This window comes from Taeniopygia guttata, chromosome 22, assembly GCF_048771995.1.
Source record: "Taeniopygia guttata chromosome 22, bTaeGut7.mat, whole genome shotgun sequence".
In the NCBI taxonomy this organism is placed as follows: Eukaryota; Metazoa; Chordata; class Aves; order Passeriformes; family Estrildidae; genus Taeniopygia; species Taeniopygia guttata.
The window spans coordinates 2,129,685-2,154,283 of record NC_133047.1 but is presented as its reverse complement, the minus strand read 5'-3'; the positions used below and the strand labels follow the sequence as shown (position 1 = coordinate 2,154,283).

Here is a 24,599-nt window from a genome sequence, read left to right as displayed (position 1 = left end):
GCGGCGCGCGGCCCCGGCGGTGAGCGGGGCCGGAAGGGGCGGGGCCAAAAGCGGCGGCACTTCCGGGAGCGGCGCGGGGCGGCGGGGGAAGATGAGCTGGTGAGAGCGGGGGGACACCGGGACCGGGAACGGGAACCGGACAGGGACCGGGCACCGGGACAGGGCACCGGGAACGGGAACGGGAACCGGGAACGGGAGCCGGGAACGGGAACCGGGACAGGGCACCGGGAACGGGAACCGGACAGGGAACGGGCACCGGGAACCGGGAACGGGAACCGGACAGGGAACGGGCACCGGGAACCGGGAACGGGAACCGGACAGGGAACGGGCACCGGGAACCGGGAACGGGAACCGGACAGGGATCGGGCACCGGCACCGGGAACGGGAGCTGGACAGGGACCGGGCACCGGGAACGGGCACCGGGACAGGGCAGGGGAACCGGGCACCGGGACAGGGCAAGGGAACCGGGCACCGGGAATGGGAACTGGACAGGGACCGGGCACCGGGACTGGGCACCGGGACCGGGCACCGGGAACGGGAGCTGGACAGGGACCGGGCACCGGGACCGGGACCGGGCGGCGGCACCGGGAGAGGGAACGGGACAGGGACCGAGCACCGGGACAGGGAATGGCACCGGGAACGGGACAGGGACCGGCACCGGGCCAAGGCCGAGGAACCGGGACCCCCGGGGCACCGGGAGCGCCGGCACCGGGAGCAGGCCATGGCGGAGGAACCGGGACCAGGAGCGGGCAGGGCGAGGGAACCGGAGCCGCTGGCACCGGCCCGCCCGGTCCCGGCTCCTCACTTTGGGCACTGCGGGTGAGGAGCAGCGGGGACGGGCCTCGGCCCGGTGGGAGCCCCGGTGGGAGCCCCGGTGCAGGCCCTGGAGCGGAGCCGGTGCTGCCGGGGCTCGGCCCGGTGCTGGTCCCGGTGCTGGCCCGGGGCAGAGCTGCTGCTGGTCGGGCTTGGCCCGGTGCTGGCCCTGGCCGGGTTTGTCTCACTCCTGGCCAGGTTTGTCCCGGTCCTAGCCAGGTTTCTCCCGGTCCAAGCTGGGTTTCTCCTGGTCCTGGCCAGGTTTGTCATGATTCTGGCCAGCCTTGTCCCAGTCTGGTTTGTCTTGGTCCTGGCCAGGTTTGTCTCACTCCTGGCCGGGTTTGTCCCGGTCCTGGCCAGGTTTGTCCTGATCCTGGCCAGGTTTGCCCCGGTCCTGTCCAGGTTTGTTTTGATCCTGGCCAGGTTTGACCCAGTCCTGGCCGGGCTTGTCCCGGTCCTGGCTGGGTTTGTCCCGGTCCTGGCCAGGTTTCTCCCAGTCCTGAGTGGTTTTGTCCCGGTCCTGGCTGGGTTTGTCTCACTCCTGGCCAGGTTTCTCCCGGTCCTGGCCGGGTTTGTCCCGGTCCTGGCCGGGTTTGTCTCACTCCTGGCCAGGGTTTCTCCCGGTCCTGGCCGGGTTTATCCCGGTCCTGGCCGGGTTTGTCCCAGTCCTGGCTGAGTTTGTCCCAGTCCTGGTCAGGTTTGTCCCGGTGCTGGTCAGGTTTGTCCCGGTCCTGGCTGGGTTTGTCCCGGTCCTGGCCAGGTTTGTCCCGGTCCTGGCCGGGTTTGTCCCGGTCCTGGCCAGGTTTGTCCCGGTCCTGGCCGGGTTTGTCTCACTCCTGGCCAGCCTTGTCCCGGTCCTGGCCAGGTTTGTCCCGGTCCTAGCTGGGTTTCTCCTCGTCCTGGCCAGGTTTGTCCTGATCCTGGCCAGGCTTGCCCCAGTCCTGGTCGGGTTTGTCCCGGTCCTAGCCAGGTTTGTTCTGGTCCTAGCTGGGTTTGTCCCGGTCCTGGCTGGGTTTGTCCCGGTCCTGGCCAGGTTTCTCCCAGTCCTGGCTGGGTTTGTCTCACTCCTGGCCAGGTTTGTCTCACTCCTGGCCAGGTTTCTCCCGGTCCTGGCCAGGTTTGTCATGGTTCTGGCCAGCCTTGTCCCCGTCTGGTTCGTCTCACTCCTGGCCAGGTTTGTCCCGGTCCCAGCCAGGTTTGCCCCGGTCCTGGCCAGGTTTGTCCCCTGTGGCTGTCCCTGTGCCACCCCACAGGTGTGCCCCCCTCACAGCCTCCCCTGTGCCCCCCCAGCCCCCCTGTCCCTTCCCACCCTCCCCTCCTCCCTGCCCAGGAGCTGCTGCAGGTTCCCCCAATGTCCCCCTGGCTCTGAGGTGCTGCAAAACCCCCTTCAACTCCATGAAAAACTGAGTTTTCCTTTAAAAAAGGGGAAGGAAGAATTCCCATGTGTTTGAATCACAACGCTGAGGGCTCAGTTTGGACACGCTGCTTCCTTGGGTGCTTTTTTAATTTAAATTGTATTGGAAATCAATAATATGAGGAATTAATCCGGGCTGCTGTGTGTGATTTCTCATCCGGGTAGTTCTGGAGATCCAGCCCTGTTGTGAGAGGCAAAGGATGGGTGGGTCAGGAGCTAAAAGGGCTTTTCCTTGCCTGGCAGGTTGAGTTCCGTGGTGACCACGGAAAATTTTTTGGGTTTGGAGCTGTGGAAGTTGTGGTTTGGAACTGTACTGCGAGAGTGTAATGAGGCACACACAGGTGCTGATTAAAACTGGGCATTTGGGCTAAAAATACACTTTTATCCACTGGAATCACTTTGGTTTTGCTTTACTCAGAACAGCAACAATTACGGTCAGCACTGGCTAATGAGGTTTTGGAGCCAACTTTTCCCAGGGATGCTGAGGGAAGGGACTCTGGAAGGACCTTCTGGCCAAAATGTGAGGAATAAATAATCCCTCCATGCGCTGGATGCAGAATAATTTGTGTGCAGCACTTCCACTTGCACTTCCCCACGTCCATCTGGCCCCGGGGACTGTCCCTTGTCACCACAACACACGGGGCTTTTCCTGGGAGCCCTTTCTCTGGGAGATCTGGTGTTTTCACCTTTCTGGAGAGGAATTTCAGGTCGTTGCCTGCCAGTTTTGGCTGCCTTTTTTTACCTCTGTTGAGGTTGGGATTGAAGGTACTTGAGATGATAGTTTATCAGGTGTTTATTATTTCTTATCAACGTTACAGTCTCACAGCAGTGAGTTTTGTAGTCTTTCATTACCAAGGCACAAAATGGTTAGCTATCTCTTGTTATAAGGTCTGTTATGGTTAAACTATCCAACTAAGAAATGGTACCTAAATTATTTTCACTTTTAACCCAATAACTGATCCATTGAAGTCCACACTTGGACTTTCCTGTTCAATTACAAAATACCACCCAAACCCATGAAGAAGAAAGGAGAAGAAAGTAAAGAAGAATAAGCTGCCTCTGCCTTAAACCTCCATCTTGCTTCATATTTATTTCTGTCGGAATCTGAGGGTATTGGTGATTCTGAGATTGTAGAAAGTCTCTGTCTGTCAGCCCCGCTGCCAAAGCAGAAGCCATAATTGGTCTGTGCTGTTTCAAGGTTGTTTATTCTGTTTATCTCTACCATGTTCTGCTGCCCTGCCGCAGCTCTGTCCTGCAGGGCAGCGTGTGGGGCTCTGCCCTCAGTGGGATGGTACAAACATTAAATACCACAAACTACCTGTGCTGGATTTACAATAACGTGCCAATATCTGTCACCTACGTTGGACAGTGTGTCCCCAGCCTGAACCAACAGAAAAATGCCAACACCACAGTGAAACATGGAGGGTGTGAAGGAGGAGAAAAAGGACAAGGCACACCCAATTTCCTCCATCTTGTCCCCTTTGAACCCCTAATCTAGAAATCTAAAATTTTACTCTTGCACCCGTGTCACACTTAATTATTACTCTTATCAAACACTCAAAGCTTGTAATTCAACCTGTAAGATTGAAAACTCCTCTCCATGGACAGAGATCACAGCCAGTGTCTCTGGGGGCTCTGTCCAGGGGGGTTCCTGACCCCTGCCAGGGTCCCAGTGCAGCCAGAGGGAAGCCCTGGATTCCCACATATTTCTATATTCTAAAACCCCAAACTCTTTCAGTTTTCCACCCTGTGATGCCACACACTTCTAACCAACTCCACACCCGTAATCCCAGCGCTCTCAATCAAAAATCTCAAATTTTCAGCATCCACAACTCCCAACAGTTGCCTGGGGAGTGGAGTGGGGGGATCTCTGAGGAATTCTGAGTTTTTGTTCTTCTCCGGCCGCGTCACCCTCTGACGCACGCCGGGCTCGGAGCCCGCGGGGTTCCAGCGCCGTGGCGGCCACACAATCGCCCTCAGTCCGTGCCCGGGGTGTGCCCTCCGTGCCCGCTGCTTCCCGGGGTGCCCCATTCCCGGGGTGCCCCTTTCCCGGGATCAATGGTGCCATTCACAGCGTGCAGGACCCTCTGTGACGTCCGTGGCGGCGCTGACACACGTGGCTCGTGGCCTGCTGCTGAAATGTCACAGCCAGGCACGGATGGAGAGCTTTGTTCAGCCCCTGGCTGCTTTGGGAATTGTTGGATTATACATGAATTGCTGTGTGAACTTTCTGTCCAGCTTTAAAAATGCTCCGTGGGTTCATTGCGTCTCTCTGGCGATGGGTGCCATTAGTCCTGGGTTGATCCCTCTTTTTCCAGGGCTTGGATGCTGCAGCTGAGGAAGAGGATGGAGCTTCGTCCTCAGCTTTGTCTTGCAGAGCTGGGAAGTGGCACAAACTGCCACTGTTTGAGCTCTTGAGCACTCGTATCCTTAATTTTTTAATGAGGGGAATCCCCGGAGGTTTGAGGGCTGTTGGCAGGTTGGTGCTTTGTGCAGTGGCTGGAGTTAACCCTGAGGCATCCCTCGCTCCCCGAGTTCTCTGTGCTGCGGGAGGGCTGGGAACGCTCCCAGGAAGATGGGGTACGCTCCTGGAATGTGGTGGTCTCTCCCAGGAGCACGGGGAATGCTCCTTGGAACACTGGGAATGCTCCCTGGAACAGGAGCATCACTCCTGGAACACTGGGAATGCTCCCAGGAGCACGGGGAATGCTCCCTGGAACACTGGGAATGCTCCCTGGAACAGGAGCATCACTCCTGGAACACTGGGAATGCTCCCAGGAACACAGGGAATGCTCCCTGGAACATTGGGAATGCTCCCTGGAACAGGGGAATGCTCCCTGGAACACTGGGAATGCTCCCTGGAACAGGAGAATCACTCCTGGAACATTGGAAATGCTCCCTGGAACAGGAGAATCACTCCTGGAACACAGGGAATGCTCCCAGGAACACTGGGAATGCTCCCTGGAACAGGAGGATCACTCCTGGAACATTGGAAATGCTCCCTGGAACACTGGGAATACTCCCTGGAGCACAGGGAATGCTCCCTGGAACACAAGGATCACTCCTGAAACACTGGGAATACTCCCTGGAGCACAGGGAATGCTCCCTAGAACACAGAGAATGCTCTCTGGAACACAGGGAATGCTCCCTGGAACAGGAGGATCACTCCTGGAACATTGGAAATGCTCCCTGGAACACTGGGAATACTCCCTGGAGCACTGGGAATGCTCCCTGGAACACAGGGAATGCTCCCTGGAACAGGAGGATCACTCCTGGAACACAGGGAATGCTCCCTGGAACACAGGGAATGCTCCCTGGAGCACTGGGAATGCTCCCTGGAACAGGGGAATCACTCCAGGAACACTGGGAATGCTCCCAGGAACAGGAGGATCACTCCTGGAACACAGGGAATGCTCCCTGGAACACAGGGATGCTCCCTGGAACACTGGGATGCTCCCAGGAACACTGGGAATGCTCCCAGGAGCACAATGATGACCCTTGTACCAACCCAGGAAAACTGTTCCAGCGGGCTGCTGCTGCTGGTGACAGGATGAAAGCCCCAAATTCCCGATTCCTGCCCCCAGGCAGTGAGGCAGCGCTGCCGTTCTAGCCTTGCATGGACAGCTGAGATGGTTTTGGAATCTCAGCCGAGCTCCACGGCTTCCTTTAGGCTTTGGGTTGGGATCTCTTGGAGCATCCTCATCCTCCTCTTCCTCATGTGCCATCCAGTGATTTCCTTCCTTGGCAATCACTCCTGGAAATAAAGGGAGTGGAGTGCTGGATTTTACTGTATCATCCCCTTACTGCCCCAGGTGCCTCATTTTTGACTTTATAAAGTGTTTTTTAAGGTTCCTGAAACTGCAACAAACCAAACCAGACTCCCAAACATCCCCTGCTCCGATTTCCCACCCCCCCCCAGCTGAATTCCCACAGGGAAAAGGGGATCTTGTTTGGCTCTCCCAGAGGGTGGGAGGGTGGATGAGTTTGCACAGCCTCAGAGTGGGGTGGTTGGTTATTCCCGGTGTTTTCTGTGTTCTGGGTTTGCACAGGTTGTTGGTTATTCCCAATGTTTTCTGTGCTATGGATTTGCACAGGTTGTAGGTTATTCCTGGTGTTTTCCCTGTTATGTTTTCCCTGTTATGGATTTGCACAGGATGTTGGTTATTCCGGTATTTTCCCTATTACAGATTTGCACAGGTTGTTGGTTATTCTGGTATTTTCCATGTTACAGATTTCCACAGATTATTGGTTTTTCCTGATATTTTTCGTGTTACAGATTTGCACAGGTTGTGGGGGTTGTTGGTTATTCCTGGTATTTTCCACATTATGGATTTGCAGAGGTTGTAGGTTATTCCTGGTGTTTTCCCTGTTACGGATTTGCACAGGTTGTTGGTTATTCTGGTATTTTCCATGTTACAGATTTCCACAGATTATTGGTTTTTCCTGATATTTTCCGTGTTACAGATTTGCACAGGTTGTTGGGGTTGTTGGTTATTCCCGGTGTTTTCCCTGTTACAGATTTGCACAGGTTATTGATTATTCCTGGTGTTTTCCATGTTATGGATTTGCACAGGATGTTGGTTATTCTGGTATTTTTGTATTTTATCTTGTGGACTTGCACAGCCTCAGAGTGGGGTTGTTGGTTATTCCTGGTGTTTTCCACATTATGGATTTGCACAGGTTGTTGGGGTTGTTGGTTATTCCCGGTATTTTCCGTGTTACAGATTTTTACAGGTTGTTGGTTATTCCCTGTGTTTTCCGTGTTACAGATTTGCACAGGTTGTTGGGGCTGTTGGTTATTCCCAGTGTTTTCCATGTTTTGGAGCCGTGGCCAGGCTGGCAGGTGCGATGCAAACACAGCCCCGGGCTCTGTTTTCCTCCCTCTGAATCAATATTGATGTTTTTTGGAGCCGCCGTGGCCGACGGCAGCGCTCCCCCTTCCCTGCGGGTTCCAGTGGGATCGGGAGATGAGCATGGGAGAAAATTCACTGGGATGAAGCAAGTGGATACCAGAGCGGTGAGCCAGGCTCCCAAACACCTCCCTGTTACCTGTGCAGGTGCTTTACACACCCCAAAGTTTTTATCACGGTGAAACTGGAGCGCCAGCCGGGCATTTCCCGGGGTGGAGCAGCTGGGAAAAGCCACCTGCCACCTCCCCTGCCACCATCACGGGCCTCGGAGTGGTTATTCCTTAATTGTTCATTTTCCCACCTGTTTTGGCCAGGTAGCTCCAGCCCCGTGCTCTGGTTGAGCCACAACCGTGTTTCACAACCGTGCTTAAAATGGATATTTTTGTAGCATAGTCAGGGCCTAAAACAGCCCTGCAAAATTCTGCTCGCCCACGCGCCTGGCGTGAGTAATTTTCTTTTGATGGGTGAGTAAAATATCATTATTTTTTTTCATGCTCCTCTTGGAATGGGTGGGAGAGAGGATTCTGACATTATTTTTGATTTGCTTAGCGCTGACACCGCGCCTGGCTCCGTGCAGGGTGCAGAGGGACCCGCTCCCAGGAGCTCATCCCTCACTGCCAAACTTCAGCAAGGTGCCTTGATTTCCCTGGCCTGACCTAAAATCGATGTTTGCACCTCTTTTTACACCTCTCTTTCCCTTCTCCCCCGCTGCAGCAGCTCGCCCTGACATCCCTGCGTGCCTTAAAAACCTCCCAAGTTCCCAGGGATGGGGCAGAAATCCAGGTGGGAGCGCTCACCTGCGGCACGGGCGCGTTGCTTCCCGAGGGATCCCATCCCACATCACTCCCATCCCCACCCATGACCTCTCATCTCCACGAGGAGAGCACCCAAACGGGGATTTGGCGCAGAGTCTCCCTCGACAGAAGCTGTTTGTGATCTGTTGGAATAATTTTTTTTTTCCCCTTTTTTTGATATAATTTTTTTTTTTTTTGCCTCCGTGCCGTGTTTGGAGCGGTTGCCATGAGTTCCTGGGAGGGGGGGAGCGGGGTGGGACGGTGCCTGCAGTTTCCATGGACACGCCTGGAGCACTGGGAGAGGAGGAATCCGGGAGATTCACGCCTAACCTGAGCCTGCCCTCCTGCCTGGCTCACCTGGGCACGGCTGGGATCCCCTCCTGCCCGGGGATTTGCACCTTTGGGGGTTTTTATGGAGCCCCATCCAAGTTTCCAGGATTTTGGTGTGGAGTGTTCCCCTCTCCTTGTGCAGGCTGGCGTGAGGCTGAGGAATGCTGCTCAGCAAAACCCTCTCAGCTTCCTTTGAACTTCTGGCTTTCCCCTGGCATGGAAAAATCCTTCCCCAACCTCTCCATCCCACAGGGAAGCTTCAGCCAAGCGGAGAGGGAGGAGAAGCTCAACCGAGTTCACTCTGGAGCAGAGTGGGAAAGTGAAGGTTCACATCCTTCCTGGAGTGCTCCCGACCTTCCTGTTGAGGTTTGCAGGAACACTTTGATCCCTCTGGGGCAGCAGCTGATCCCATGGCCAGGCAGCTCTTCTGACCAGGCAGATTTTCTGGATGCAGCTGAATCCATTCCCAACCCAGCAGCTTCCAGAGGGAAGAAGGAGCCAGTTTCTGTGGTAGCTTTGGGACGATTTTTGTCTGCACAGAGCATCAGGTGTAAAGGGATGGCTTTGTAGGATCCCTCATCATCCCTCCTGCCAAAATCCTTGGGAGAACCAGGCTTGGAGGGTCGGGGTCACCCTGGCAGCGCGGGGGGCTGGGTGTCATCCTCCTGCCTGCAGGCACTGAGAGGTTTCTTTCCGGTGAAGGAATTGAGATTTTTGGTGGAAATTCAAAGAGTGAGAAGCTCTGGCGGGGATCCAGGCTATGCTGGCACTTGGGGTTTCAATGAGAGAGAGAGAGAAAGGAAAAAAAAACCCTGAAACTTTCCACGGGAAGCGGGTACTTCCCACCAAACATGGATTTAGTCAGTGGGCTGGCAGTGGTACCAGTAAAAACCAGTTTTGGCCACCAGTTCATACCGAAGCAGGACCTGCAGGTCCCCTGCAAATGCCACTGGTGCCCACCTGGGGCAGGAATATTGAATTCAGAGGCTCAGTGTCACTTCTGCCAAATTAATTAACACCCAAACTGCCCCAGTCTCTGCTGTCCCCATCCCTGCCTGTCCGTCTGTCTGTCCTTCCCTCCCTTCCCAATCCCTGCCTGGCAGCTCAGCATCCCCAGGGAGGGTATTTTATCAGCTGTGGGTGAAAATATTTGATGTTTATCCCTTGCTTATCTGCCAAGGGTCTTCTGGGGCCTGATTAAGGGTGGCAAAGCCGCTGTTGAGCTGGAATGAGCTGGGAAAAAGAATCACACCCACAGGGAATTTATCCCCTGGGCACGCTCTGAGCTCCATGCCAGCTCCCCACGGGCAGGGGTGATCCAGGGTTTGATGTCCACGCCGGGAAAGGACCATTCCTCCCTGATTTAGCCAGGATTGAGTGATTCCTGCTGGCAATTCCTGCGTTCCAGGGGGAGCTCCGTGTTTTGTGCTGCAGCTCCCCACAGACCTCACGGAGCTGTATCCCCCCCTGCCTGGGAGGTTTGTTCCCAACTCTCCCGTGCATCCAGAGGAGAATGAACTGCTTTGGTGTGTGCAGCCCTTGCGTTTGCACATGGAAAAGCCAAGTAAATAGCTGAGATTGCTGGGGAAACTTCAGAGAAAATCAGCCACATCTTCTCCCACCTTCCCCTCCCTGGGGTTCCTGAGCATCCCCGAGCAGAGCTCGCAGGATTCTCTCCACCCACACTTTTTTCCTTACTTTTAAGCTCTTCCCACCCTCTCCCTGCAGTGTTTCACCCTCCTCCCTCCCCGCTGAGCCCCTCTGCTTTCCCAAACTCGGGGTGCCCTCCCCGGGAGGGGCTGCGAGGGGCCGGGATGCTCTGAGGGATGCTCCGAACGCTCTGGCTGTGACTCAGCAGGCTTGGCTCTTCAGGAACGGGATTTCAAGGGATTTCACACCCCAAACACAACCCCAGCTTTCTCTCGCTCAGCAGAAACCAGACATCAGGAAAAAAAAAGAAAAAAAAAAAAAAAAGCAGCATCAATTCTGGTTTTTCTTTGGTGTTTATAGAGCCAGGCTCAGCTTTGAAGGGACCAGGGAGATCCGTGGAATTCATGGCAGCGATGGATATGGATCCACCTCCCCCCTGGTTTATTTGAATTATCCTCATCATGCATTTTCTAACCAGAAAAAAAAACCAAAAAACTCTTAATTTTGAAGCAAACAATTGTGATGTTGCTTTGGCAGCTGCACTTTGTCCCCCCATAATTTTGCAGGCAGGGACACAACTCCCAGAGGGACAAAACTTTGGTGCCAGCAGCAATTTTGAGGCGTGGGGTGAATCCATTTGGTTTAAAAGCTCCAATAAAATTCATACCTTTCATCTTTTTTTTTTTTTCTTCCTTCTTTCTTTCCTGCTCATCCATCTTCCCCCCCACCCTCCCAGAGAATCATATTAAAAGGCAGTGATTTAAAAACCAGGAAAATTATGTAAAATTGTAAAATAGAACAAAAAAACCCTCCAATAATTGAGGAACAGACCTGACTTGCACAGGGTTATTTTTTAAAGGTTTTACTGAGACAGACATAATTACCAAGTGGCATCACGATGCTGATAAAGATATTTACTGCTGCATGGGAGATTTGCAGCGCTCCCCTGACTTCCCTTTGTTTCTGGGAGAAGAAAAGGGATTTTTGGGGTTCCTTGGTGGGGCGAGGGTGGGGATTGGGATGGAACAGGACCCCCTGTGCTCCCTCTGCCTTCCCTTCCACTGCTGATTCATGGTTTTTCCTACCCCTCATCCCTCTTGGTAGCAAATCCCTGGATTGAAGCATTTTTCCAGTGGCCAGCACCGCTTTGGGATGTTCTCTGTGCCCCCCAGAGCGGCAGTTTGTGCACAATTAATGCTTTAATCACATTTTTCATTGTCCTTTCCCACTAGGAACCAACCTGGCTCCAGCTCCTTGCTTGTTCCCACCCTGCCAGAGAGTGGCAAACTGGTTTTAAGTGGGATAACACTCCCCTGAGTAAAATCCTAATTTTTTTTTTTTATGTTTTCACCACCAAGTTGATGCCATCACTTCCAAAAACATCAAGTGACAGCACCTGGCTGCGGATGGCAGGCAGGAGGTGCCTCATTTTGGTTTATATTTGACCCAAAGAGGAAAAACACAAAGGGGAAAAAAAAATCCATATATTTTTGTTTTCTTCCTGTAAGGCACCACACCCCCGGTTATTGACAGGGAAATTATACAGCAGAGTGGTGTTTGTTTATAAAAGAAGGGTGATTCACGCTGCCACAGGAGCTGGAAAGGGTTAAACCCAAAATTACACCGGTCCTGGCGGAGAACCATAAACAGGAAGTTCTCCCAAAAAAAAAAAAAAATTTAAATTTAAACCTGGTGACTCAGGTTGGCTCCAGAGCTGCTCAGGGAGGGTCACAGCCCTGGATTATTCCCGGTGGGTAATTACAGCCTTGGTTTGAAAACAACGGGAAAAGTGGGAAGAGCAAGGTTTGGAGTTTGGATAATCGGGGTTTTTTTGCTTGGTCTCACCCGTTCTTCCATTGCAAACTCCTTCTCCTGTTGCACACAGTTGGATTTTACAGCAGGTTAAAATAATTCCTGGGGGTGCAGCTGTTGGATGGAGCCGTGCTGGGGACTTGGAAGTGGAGCTGGTGGGGAAAAACATGGAAAACCAGCAGTGGGAAAAGCCAGCCTGGGAGGCAGCAACACATCCCAAAATCCATGGTTTTATCTGAAGTTTTGTGTAGCGGCATGAGAATTTGGGCTGGTCCAGTCGGAATTCTCAGGAGGGGACTCAGACACTTTCCCTGAAGCTCCTGGTGCAGATTTGGGATGGAATGGAATTAAAAATTGGAAGTGGAAGATTCCATTTGAATGGAATGGAATGGAATGGAATTGAATGAAGCTGAGCTGTAGGTGAAACATCTTTGGCAAAAAAACCACTTGAGTGTAATTATGACCTCAATTTTTTCTATTTATTTAAAGCATCACAACCCAGAAAACATGTGGAGATTTTGGCTGAGATGCTTTAACCAAGCAGCACCTCTTTAACTTAATTAAATCCATTGACAACAGCAGTTGAATTCCTGGGTTTTCATTATACTGATAGGTGAAAGAAATCCAATTATTTTCAGGCTGCCTGCGTGGCTGCTCCCAGCTGACCCAGCCACCCTTACATATGTTGTGTAATTTATTTAGAGTACTCTTCTCATTCAGGTAACCCAGATTTTCCTGGGAATTAGGGATTTTAAGAATGAAGGCTGTGCTGGCAGGTGAGCCTCTCCTCCAGCTGTTGGAGCAGAGGAATCCTTTGAAGCAGCTCGCAGCTCCAGACACCGGGTTGTTACTTTTTTTAATACCCTCTTTCTAAATATTTACAGGCTTGCTTTGGGATTTTTTTTTTTTTTAGCATTATTTTATCCTCCCCGGCAGATTTGGTTTTAAACAAATGGTTTAAAGTGGGTTTTGGTTCTTCAGCTGCTTGTGGAGCATCCTTGCCTTGCTTTGGGGTGGAGGGAGGTTGTGTGGGGCTGACCTCACCAATCCAAGGGACCCACAAGGACCATCCAGCCCAGCTCCTGGCCCTGCTCAGACACCCCAAAATCCCACCCTGGGAGTGTTGTCCAAATGCTCCTGGAGCTCTGGCTGTGCCCATTCCCTGCAGAACCATCCCAGTGCTTATTCCAGTTTTTTGGGGGAAGAATCTTGCCCTAAAATCCAACCTGACTCTCCCTTGGAGCAGCTCCACCGTTCCTGGGTCCTGTCAGTGTCACAGAGCAGAGCTGCTCCTCTGAACGCTGAGAAGTCTCCCCACACTCTGTCCCACCCTTTCCCTCTCTGGGGGATGCAGAGAGCCTGAAATGAGGGGCTGCCACCCCGGGACACCCCCTGCTGCCCCCAGACCCACCCCAGCACCGGCGCTGCTCACACATTCCCTTCTCTCCTCTCTCTTTTGCAGGATCCCGTTCAAGATCGGGCAGCCCAAGAAACAGATTGTACCCAAGACAGTGAGTAAAGCAGTTCCCCCTTTTTAGCTCCAGCCTTGGATCATGTGGCTGATGAGTCAAGCCAGCACTTTGACTCGTCCCATTTTGCAGCGTGTGGGAGGGAGCTGGAGCAGCAGAACCTGTTGCCGCGTGTGACCAGCGCTCAGCTCCTCGTGCGAGGAGCGAGGGGGAGCCCCATCCAGGCAGAATATTTTGGTTTGGGATCTGTTGAAATTATAATTTTTTTTTAATTTTTTTGGTTTGTTTTAGGAGGGGAGTGTGTCTGTGTGTGTGTGTGGGGTGGGGGAAAAAGAGCTCTCTTGGTCTGGCACAGTTTTCCTCGGAGATGGCTGAACGGGTTTGCTTCCTTCCTTCCTTCCTTCCTTCTTTCAGCAATGGCTTGTTTGTTCATCCTTTCGGAGCAGATGGAGGAGGAGGAGTGGTTCAGATCGCTGAATATAACTGTTTCCAAAGAAAGGCTTATAAGCTGAGATGCTTAGTGCTCGGGCGTGAATTAATTTGTGCTGCACAGCATTTGCTTTAAAAGCAAATTAAAAAAGCATTTTGTATTCCCATGGATTTGAGGCTCCTACCCCAAGTGCTGCTGCTTGCAGCTGGCTGTGGTATTTTCCCTTCTTAAGCAGCTTGGCTTTGCATTTGTCCCGTGCCAAAAAAAAAAAATTTAAAAAAAAGCTGTGGAACCTCCCAGGAGCTGGCCCTGAAAACTCACCTGGACACCTGGTGTAAAAAGGGAGCCCTGAGAGGCAGCGTGGGGCAGAGCTTGTCCCTGGGATGGCGTTGGTGCCCTAATCCCCTGCACAGACTGACATCCCTGATCCTTCCTCTCCGGGACACCCGGCTAATTCCGCAGGACGCGTGGGCACCCGCGATTGTGGGGCAGTTTTCCTTGGGACATGACATTTTCCCTGGAGGCAGAGGGCTAATCCCACCACTCCCTCCCAGGCTTGATTGTCATGTTTTATTTTAGAGGATTTGGTGGTTGTCTGCTGCCGCGGAGCAGCAATTTTCTGTAACAGCTCCAAACTGTCAGTACAGAATTTAAGCCAGGCAGGCAATGAAGATGGGGACTGGTAAAATTCCTCCGTGGTTTTCCCGTGTTTTCAGCTGCCCTTTTCCAGGGGCTGGTGATCCACCAGCAGTGTGCTGTTGCCTGTGATCCCTGAGGTGAGGCAGCCCACCCTCAGCTCTTCACACCTCTCCCAGCTCGTGTCAGGAGCCCCCACATTCATTACCCCACATTATTTTGCCTTTCCTGGTGTTCCCAGGCTGATGTCTTTCCAGGCTGGGGCAAGAACCGACTGCTCTGCAGTTCTGGGTGTCCTGGCCAGCTCTGCTGGGCATCCCCAGCCCACCCAATCTCCCACCCCGTTGAATACATTTAATTTCCTTGCTGTTTTCCCTCCCCTCCTGCTGTTGGAAGAGGTTTTTCTCCCCTAAAATCAACCATCTCTGTGCTCGGGCTCCCTGCAGATGAGTGGTGGCACCTCTGAGATCTTCCCTTCCCCGGAGCTGCTGGAATGTGCTGTTCTGAAGCAGTTGGCAGCCTTTGCTTATATATACATGTGTGTGTATTAAATAGAACAGCTCAGAATATCCGGCAGGCAGAGGTTCATTCAGCACCCAGAGCCTTTCCAGGCCTTTTCCTTTTCCTTCCTTCCTCCCTCAGCATCCCAGGAACAAGATTTTGTGTCAACAAAGTTGGGAACTGATTTCTCAAAGGCTTCCACTTGCCCTGGGATGATGATGATGATGATGATGGTGGTGTTGCTCTCCAGGCACCAGATAAGGGGAAAGCAGCAAACAGGAAGCCCAAAACCTTGGAACTTCAGTTGGGAACTGATTTCTCAGAGGCTTCCACTTGCCCTGGGATGATGATAATGATGATGATGATGATGATGGTGGTGGTGGTGGTGTTGCTCTCCAGGCACCAGATATGGGGAAAGCAGCAAACCGGAAGCCCAAAACCTTGGAACTTCAGTTGGGAACTAATTTCTCAAAGGCTTCCACTTGCCCTGGGATGATGATGATGATGATGATGATGATGATGATGATGATGATGATGATAATGATGATGATGGTGGTGGTGGTGGTGGTGTTGCTTTCCAGGCACCAGATACAGGGAAAGCAGGAAACGAAGCCCAAAACCTTGGAACTTTAATTGGGAACTGATTTCTCAAAGGCTTCCACTTGCCCTGGGATGATGATAATGATGATGATGATGATGATGATGATGATGATGATGATGATGATGGTGATGATAATGACGATGATGATGATGATGATGGTGGTGGTGTTGCTCTCCAGGCACCAGATAAGGGGAAAGCAGCAAACAGGAAGCCCAAACCCTTGGAACTTCACGCCCAGCGCAGAGCGCAGCTCTTCAAAGCAGAACAAAGGGCAGGAAACCACGGATATCCCCTGGGATCAGGCATTCCCTGCCGCGGTGTGGAAGGGCTGGGGTTGCTTTGAGCTGCATTGAGGCCCCAGATTTGCCTCCCAGTTGCAGGCTGAGCTGCTCCATCTGTGCAGGCGCTGGGGAGCAGCAGCAGCAGCAGCAGGCAGGGCTGGGACGTCGCAGATGTTGGGGTGTGGCATCTCCAGGGCTGCACCCCAAGCCCATCACAAGGGAAGTGGTTGTGGGTAGAGGATCTCCCACTCACAGAGACCGGACCACAAAAAGAGGGGGTGAGGGGGAAGGATATAAAACAAAAAAAGCAGCATTTGTTAGGATGTAAGTTCTTTGGCTCTCCATGAGGGCTGGGCTGGAGTCAGGAGAGGGGGGTGGCTTTGCTGAGAGGCTCAGCGAGCCAGAGAGCTTTTCTGTTGTCTGGGTGCTGGGGTTGGTGTCACATCCAGGCTGGGAGTAGTCCTGAAAAGCAATTTGCCTGGGCTGCCGAGGAATTAGTCATGACTCCCCGTGCCCACTCGCTTGTGATCCTCTGGAGAAGGGCACGGTGTCAGCCACGGTTTAGCTCTTGAGGGAGAAGGAAACCCCAGTAGGAAATATCAGCTGGTGAACTGAGGTGATCTCCCCCTCCCCAGACACGGCTGTGCTTTGTTTCCACCTTAACCTGGGCAAATCCAATTCCAGACAGCATAATCTCTGCCCTCCTCTTCCCTGAAAAGAGCAGCTGCCACCGGGCTCTGGGTGGGAGGACCTAATGCTGTCAGCAGGGCCAGGGGCCCACAGCCCAATTAAACTAATGCCCAGTGATAGGAGTTAGACCTGTTAGAATTCCATCTCTCCATGTTCATTGCAGATGTTCTTCCTCCCTCGGGACAGCTCGGCTCCCAGATGAGGCTGGAGCTGTCGGTCTCCCCAACTGCAGCTGAAGTTCACCTCATCCCCCCGAGGTTGTTCCCTGCCCTTCACCGGGGCTGGGGTGATCCAAGCAGGCAGGAGCCGGCGAGCAGAGCCGGCCCTGAGCGAGGTTTTGTCCCTCCTTCCTCCCTGCTCTGGCCTGGGCTGACTCAGACCACTCGCCCTCCTCCTCCTCCTTGCTGGCCTGAGTCAGCTTGGCAGGGAGGGGAGACCTGAGCTGCCAAACCTCCCTGCCTTGACTCATCCCAGCAGCTCTGCCTTCCCCAGGGATGTCGGGGATGTGAGCAGCAGGATTCCACTGCAGCACCTTTCCACTGGGCTCCACCAGCCAGCTGGAAATCCCAAAAACAGCAGAGTCAATGTGGGAATGGCGGGGTGAATTCAAGTGATGCCAGTTAAATAGTTCTGCTCATTTTCACTCTCTTCCTTCAACCTTTTGTGGCCACACTGGTCTCTCTGCAGCTGGGAGGTGCCTCCTTTTTCCCTTTGTCACTTTTTTGGGGAGCTTTTTTGGAGATCTTGCTGGGTGGAGTCTGTGACATCCCACATCCACCTGCTTTCTGCAGCTCTGGCTCAGAATATTCACCCATGGGACTTACCTTGAAATTCTTGATGGGATAGCAGAAGCTCAGCAGAAATTTCATCTTAGTTCTAATTCTGTGGGTTTTTCTTTTTTTTTTTTGGAGAAGAGGGAGAAGGAAACACACACTTCCCTCTTTTTCCCAAGATCCACAAAGATGCTGAGATCACTGGAAGATGCAGAAAAAACCATAAACCCCAGGGGGATAGGAAGGTTCCTCACAGTCCCTCATTTCCATCTCTTTGTAGTGTTGGCTTCAGTCTTGCTCCATTGCCTCATGACCAGGGTGATGATGATGATGATGATCCTGCCCTTCAAGCAGGAGGGATCTGATCACAGGTGGGAGGCCCAGTGTTTGCAAACAAACAAAAAAAAAAGAACTGGGTGAAGGAGAGAACGTTGTTTTATTTCAAAGCTTTCGAGAGCTCGTTGCTCTTGATGTAGATTTAAATAAAAACCCCAAGACGAGCGATTTTTGCATTACCCAGCCCCTGTGCCTGGAAGAAAAAAAAAAACCCGTTCAATACCGAAAGTGTGGTTTGATTTGGAGTTTCCAGAGAGAGGCTGCAGAGCAGTGGGATTATTTTAATAATACGGAAACTTCCCTTCAGGATATTGTAATTTTCTTGCCTGTACTTCTTGTTCTCGTTACTCTTAACGTGATAATCCTCTCCACAGCCTCTGTCGGCTGCGTGTGACCGTGGATAGCTGCTGGGAGTGGGAATTACTGTGTGCTCTGCAAAATGTTCCCTGCTTGTCCTCCTTGCCTGTGCCTCTGCTGGGTGGGAGCACGTGAGAGCAGCTTTTCCCTCTCCAGAGGAGCTGTTTTTGTGGGATAGCCGCGGCTGGGAGGCTCCAGGAGCTCGCAGACTGTGGGGACTGGGAGCCAGTTGCTGCCTGTGGGCGTGAAAAATAAGAGCAATCCTTGGGCAGCTGTCTCAGAGAGATGGGGCTGGGGATGTGAGTCAGGCTGGGCAGCTGAGTTGTGTCTGTGTGGAGTCACCTCCATCCCGTGTGGATCCTGCTCCGGCGCTGGGGTGGGGGCTTTGGAGGAGCTCGGGAGGGTTTTGGGGGGTTCACAGCACCCAGAGGGTCGCAGGGTGGAGAGGTTTTGTCTTTATGGAATGAATCCTGAAATCCCAGAATGGTTTGGGTGGGAAGGGAGCGATAAACTCCTCTTGTTCCACCTCCTGCCATGTGCAGGGACACCTTCCACTGTCCCAGGCTGCTCCAGCCTGGCCGTGGGCACTTCCAGGGATCATGGGGCAGCTGCAGCTTCCCAAGGAATTCTGTCCCCCACCCTCATAGCCAGGAATTCCTTCCCAAAATCCCACCTAACCCTGCCCTCTGGCAGTGGGAGCCATTCCCTGTGTCCTGTCCCTCCATCCCTTGTCCCCAGTCCCCCGTCAGGCCCGGGGTGCTGCTCCGTATCTGTTAAGCAAAGATACCTTTTGCTTATCGCACAGAAACAGGCAAATCTGACAGCAAAAAAGGGACAGAAACCCTGAATATTTGCAAACATTCCACAGCCAAACCTTTTGGGGGAATTGGTTGCTGAGCAGATCCTCCTAAACAGAGAGAGGGAACAATAAGGGAATGACACCCCCAGCCTTTCAAAGGGGGGCATGTTTTTGAGTCGTGCCCGACCCTGTGTGGTTTGCAACCAAAACAATTCACACCTAAGGCCTATAAATAGAGTGCAATAGTCCCTGGGTATTTTAGCAGCCGGAACAGGCACGGGGATGGAGGGTGAGCTTTACTATGTGCTGGTTACCTGACCTGCAGGGCGCCAGCTGCCGCGGATTTCTGCGCTCCCCGAACGCCAGGCACAAGTCGTGTGAGCTGCCCCCACACTGCTCCGTGGCTGTTCTCTCCAGCACCCAATTTTAGCAGCACGAAAAGGGAGCTGGAGCTCCTGGGAGGGTTTTTTGGAGCAGAGGGATGGGGGGGGAGAGAGCCCAGCTCGCATCCCCCGGATGGTGGGAGCGGATGGTGCGGACAGCTGGGCGCTGGGATGGGGCTGGAATGTGGCTGGGCACTGGCTGCCCTCGGATGGGGCTGGTGGAGTTCAAATTCAGCCCAAAAAGATGTTTAAAGAAGGAGATTTTATGAAAATCTCAGTCTCTAACCCCCAAGCTTTTAACAGCAATTTTGCTTGAAAAGCAAACGTCCCCATTAAACGTCGCGGTGCCGCATCAAGCCTGGGATTGAAATCCCAGGGCCAGCAGGAAGAATTGGAAAAAACCTTTGGATCCTTCCAGTCCTGGCTGCTCCCAGCACTCTGCATTTCCTTAATAGCACGGGAGCTTGACAACACAACTGAACCCAGCGCTGATCCCATGACAACAAACGCGCACGGATTTACTCTTGGCTGGTCAATTGAAATCCATTTGCTTCTCTGGTTGACGAGGTGTGGAATGAATGTTTTAAGTGTGTTAAAACAGTCAGCATGGAAAGAAAGTTCCTTAAAATATCTCCTATCGCTGGAGGTTTGCTGCCAGCTAGCAAGTAGGAGGGAGCAGGCACTGAGGTAGCATCGAGAGAAGGCTGTGCTGGAGCTCTGAGCTCGGAGCACAGGGCTCCCCTCCCTTTTGGAGGTGTCTCAGTCCACTGGGGTTGTGCTCCAGCCCCAGAATTTCATGGGAGGGAGCTGTTGTAGGGGTTAGGAGTGTATGGAGGGGTGAACAGTGCAGGGATGGGAAGGCTCTCTGCTGGTTGGGGGGAATTTCACCATCCTGTTGAGGATGAGGAAACAACCAGACCCACCTCAGGGTCCTTAACGGGGCTGGAGGAGCAGCAGCTCCCCTCTGTTTTTGGGAGAGAACACGGGTTTGTCCCCCAGCACTGAGCCATGCTAGGTGGTGACCTCCCTGCTTTTAGAGCATTCCCATTAATTCCATCAGCTCCCAATCCGTGTGCTGGAGCATGGCCTTGGCTCGAGCTGACAGGTTTGGTGCTGGCTCCAAGAGACTCTGGAGCTCCAAACCCCCAAGACTTCCTTGACTTTTGAGGCTTAACTCCCATTAAAGCTGCAGCTTTGCTGGGCTCAGCTCAGCCTTTCCCAGGGACAGCTTTCCCTGCACGCTCCAGGCTGCCCTGCAGTCCCCTGGAGCTGATTTCCATCTCTTCTTTCCACAGGTGGAGAGAGACTTTGAAAGGGAATATGGGAAGCTGCAGCAGTGAGTATCAACCACACTGGTCGGACAGGACCGGCCGCGTGCTTCCCTCCTCTGGCTGCATCTTCCCAGGGAATTTTAGCCAGGGATGCCCTTCCCAGTGAGCAAATCCCTCGCTGCCCTGTAATTTCCAATTCTTCAGGGTTTCTCTGAGTGTTCAGAGGTGTCCTCAGAATATTTGCAGTGGGGTTGCAGATTCTGGCAGCTTGAAAAGAGAGTGTAAAATTGCCAGAAAGCTGCGGGGTCCCTGAAGAGGCCAACACCTCAGAGGACCAGGAGTGGCTTTGCCATCCTGCCTGTGTCACAGGAGCTCGCACGGATCATCTGGAAGCATTTGGCTTTACCATTTGTGCTAAGTGTGAGAACTTTCAGGAAATATGCGAACTATGAATAAGAGATCACCAACTTGAAAAGGTTAAAAACCATCTGAAAACAACCCGAAAGGGTTGAGCTGCACTGAACTTCATCAAGCCTTGCCTGGATATTTTTAACTCTCACCAGAAGCCAGCATATTCAGCCCGTAAATGATTTGTTGCACGTATGATACACTTGAGTTTCTTTTCTTTCCAAGATTCCAACTTTGCCTTCTTTCTCCCATCTTTCAGATTGGAAGATCAGACCAAAAAACTTCAGAAGGATATGAAGAAAAGCACAGATGCAGATTTGGGTAAGTGACTGGAGGATACATAGACTGTGAACTTGGCCACAGAGAGATGAAGTGACTTTTTCTCGAGATCACATGAGTAATGTGTGACAAGTCTGGAAAACAAATCCAGAGCTCAGTCCCACTCAGTTTGCTTAGTTACAAGGCCATCTGCGAGAGGCAGCTCAGCCCAGGGAACACAGGGAGTGCTGCGGGCTCAGTCCCTGTCTCCTGAGCTCTGTGCCCTTGGACAAGTCCCTTTCTTTTGTTTGCCTCAGTTTCTGCCACTGAAAAAACCCAGGAGTCGTTGTCCCAGGTCTCAGGAGCAGCTCCAGCTGATCCTATTGCACCAGCAGTGCTTTTTCACCTCCTTCAGTCCTCCTTTCACCTCCTTCACATCCCTCTCTGGAGCCCCAGGAAGGTGGGATGAGCCTGGGGGGTCTGCAGGGCACAGCTGGCCACAGCTGGCCGTGTTTCCCGTGGGAAATGCTGACCTGGCAGCTCTCCTTTGGGAATAACCCAGCTCATTCCCTGGTGGCTGCTTGTTTTGGCTTCCCCTCGTGGCAGTGGGCGATGGAGGAAGCAATAAAAAGTTGGAAATTTGGGGCTGCTGGGAAAGAGGCAAAGTTGGAAATTTGGGGCTGGTGGGAAAGAGGCAAAGTTGGAAATTTGGGGCTGGTAGGAAAGAAAGAGGCAAAGTTGGAAATTTGGGGCTGCTGGGAAAGAGGCAAAGTTGGAAATTTGGGGCTGCTGGGAAAGAGGCAAAGTTGGAAATTTGGGGCTGGTGGGAAATAGGCAAAGTTGGAAATTTGGGGCTGCTGGGAAAGAGGCAAAGTTGGAAATTTGGGGCTGCTGGGAAAGAGGCAAAGTTGGAAATTTGGGGCTGCTGGGAAAGAAGCAAAGTTGGAAATTTGGGGCTGCTGGGAAAGAGGCAAATTTGGAAATTTGGGGCTGGTGGGAAAGAGGCAAAGTTGGAAATTTGGGGCTGGTGGGAAAGAGGCAAATTTGGAAATTTGGGGCTGCTGGGAAAGAGGCAAAGTTGGAAATTTGGGGCTGGTGGGAAAGAGGCAAATTTGGAAATTTGGGGCTGATGGGAAAGAGGCAAAGTTGGAAATTTGGGGCTGCTGGGAAAGAGGCAAAGTTGGAAATTTGGGGCTGCTGGGAAAGAGGCAAAGTTGGAAATTTGGGGCTGGTGGGAAAGAGGAAAAGTTGGAAATTTGGGGCTGGTGGGAAAGAGGCAAAGTTGGAAATTTGGGGCTGGTGGGAAAGAGGCAAAGTTGGAAATTTGGGGCTTGCTGTGATCCAGCCTCTCACCTGTGTGTGTGTGTGTGTGTGGATATTGTCTGACACAAACACAGATCCAGGCTCTTCCCGTGCTCTCCCACCTTCCCAGCACGGGGAGAGGGGTGGGAAAAGACACCCAGGACACTTTTCCAGGGTGAAAACTGCCCTTTCTGAGGACTCTGGTCATTGTCAGGGATCCTTGGTAAGTTTTTCCTCGTTAAGGATTCCCCTCCCCTCCCTTGCAGTGGGCGTTGTTTATATGGAGCATTTCAAGTCCCAGAGGAGCTGTGGGAGGACTTTCTTTTTCCGTTCTGTTACATGGCAGAGTCACAAATGAGCCTTGGCCAGAGCCAGGACGATCTGATTTCTCATTTAAAAGCCTGAAATGGTGAGTGGAGGGAGAGGTACTGCCCACAGCCTGCTGAGGGAGGGCTGGAGGAGAAGGAGGTGGATCAGATCAATCCCTGAGCAGGGCTCTCCTCACCTGGCAGCCCCCAAATCTGGCGAGGATGGCCAGATTTGCCCTCCTGTCCCGTTCCTCCAGGCTCAGGGGTTTGTTGGTTCTTCACTGCCTGCAAACACTCCCTGGCAAGGTGGGACTGGTGGCTCGAGTCTCCACCTTCTTCCCAAAAAACTCAGCTCAGAACAAGAGCAATTCCTGTGCACAGAAATATCCCAGCGAGGCTCTTCACTGCCCTACCAGCAGCACTCCCTGTCCCACAACTGGACACCACTCACCCCCTTCCCCACCCTCTTTCCAAACAAAAGAGGATCTTGAGAAGCAGGAGGATGTTCTTTAACTGGAGGTAAAAGCTCTCCTTTGGAATAATTAACTGGAGCTACATCTCACATGTTTAATGAGCAAAACAGCAGTGCAGACCCTCCTGAAGGCCACCCTGAGGGACAGGAGTTCTTTTCTCCTTCTCCTTCTCCTTCTCCTTCTCCTTCTCCTTCTCCTTCTCCTTCTCCTTCTCCTTCTCCTTCTCCTTCTCCTTCTCCTTCTCCTTCTCCTTCTCCTTCTCCTTCTCCTTCTCCTTCTCCTTCTCCTTCTCCTTCTCCTTCTCCTTCTCCTTCTCCTTCTCCTTCTCCTTCTCCTTCTCCTTCTCCTTCTCCTTCTCCTTCTCCTTCTCCTTCTCCTTCTCCTTCTCCTTCTCCTTCTCCTTCTCCTCCTCCTCCTCCTCCTCCTCCTCCTCTCTCCTCTCCCCCTGCCCTGGCACTCTCAGACCCCTTTTTCAGCTCACTACAGGTGATCCCAGTGATGCAGAGGAAATTCCTGACCCAAATTCCCTCTGGACATGCCCAACCCCCCCCAATTCCCGACCTCCCAGCATGACCCTGCCACTCCCTCCCTCCAGTTCCCTTCCAACCCTTTCCTCTGAAGGAAAACTTCATTTTTCTTCCAGCCAAAGGAGTTCTGCCATTCTTAACTCCGACCCATTCTGGCACAAATCCCTCCTCAGATGTGGTCACACATATGGATTATATCCCATCTGTTTCAAGGTTTAAATGCCTAAAGCCTTCATGTTTGGATAATAGATGGATACGGTAGCTTTGTTATCCCGGAGTGAGAGGCTCCTTCTGCACTCAGCTCCCCAGCTCTGCAGCTTCTGAGCTCTCTCCATTATAATTGTGTGTAACCTTTCAATCAGAGTGTTTAACCCCTTGATTTATGATCTTAAGCCCCATTATTCAGATGATTTTTACTTTTAATATCTTTCCAAAGCTCCTCCACAGCACAGCTCAAGCATCTGGCTTTGTGATCTCCGACTGGAATAACTTCCAGCACTGAGGAAAAAGAACTTTTTTTTGTATTTTAGTACCTCTGGCATTTTAGGGGTTTTTTTAGCCTATTTTATCCCTGTTTATATTTATGCTTTCCTTTTTATTAGTCTTTTTTTCCATTCTGTACCTTCCCTAATTTCTTGTTCGTTTGTGTAGTGATTCTGTCACTGAATTTTCCCTTTGCAGACCAAGTGTTTGGATAAAGAGGGATGTGCCTGATGGAAAACATGGGAATGCTCAGTCAGAGCATTCTGGTGCTTCTGGATTTCTTGGTGGCACTCCCAGGGCCTGTAGGGATTTCATATCCCCCCCTGCCTCCTTCTCCACAGGCACAAAATTTAGGCTTATTGAGGGGAAAATACTTAACTTGTGTCCCTGCTCTTTGTGTTTGGAGAGGGGAAGAGAAACCTCGTCTCCCAGTCCTGTCAGTCTGGTCCTTTCCCACCAAATCCACTTCAAATACATGGGGTTTTTTTGTAAAGCCATTTGAAAGACTTAATGGACTGTGATTTTTCTCGTCGTGGAGGAGCTGTAGTGAGGCTGAGAGTGACACTTAATAGTCTGTCGAGAGAAGATGT

The 24,599-nt window shown here is 52.3% G+C and overlaps 1 protein-coding gene across 4 annotated transcripts in view; it reads left to right on the top strand.

Moving 5' to 3' along the window:
- BIN3 (bridging integrator 3) overlaps positions 1–24,599 on the top strand; it is a 46,891-nt gene continuing 22,292 nt past the window's right edge. Inside the window, exons 1-4 of one of the 4 annotated variants that reach the window (XM_030289649.4) lie at positions 1–99; positions 13,186–13,234; positions 20,275–20,315; positions 20,918–20,979. In XM_030289649.4, coding sequence (XP_030145509.2) covers positions 92–99; positions 13,186–13,234; positions 20,275–20,315; positions 20,918–20,979 — 160 coding nt within the window. In that variant the 5' untranslated portion in view covers positions 1–91. Of the gene's footprint in view, positions 100–7,459; positions 7,602–8,560; positions 8,628–13,185; positions 13,235–20,274; positions 20,316–20,917; positions 20,980–22,337; positions 22,442–24,599 lie in introns of those variants that run through there. The other 3 variants (XM_072917642.1, XM_072917644.1, XM_072917643.1) reach the window with 3 other exon arrangements.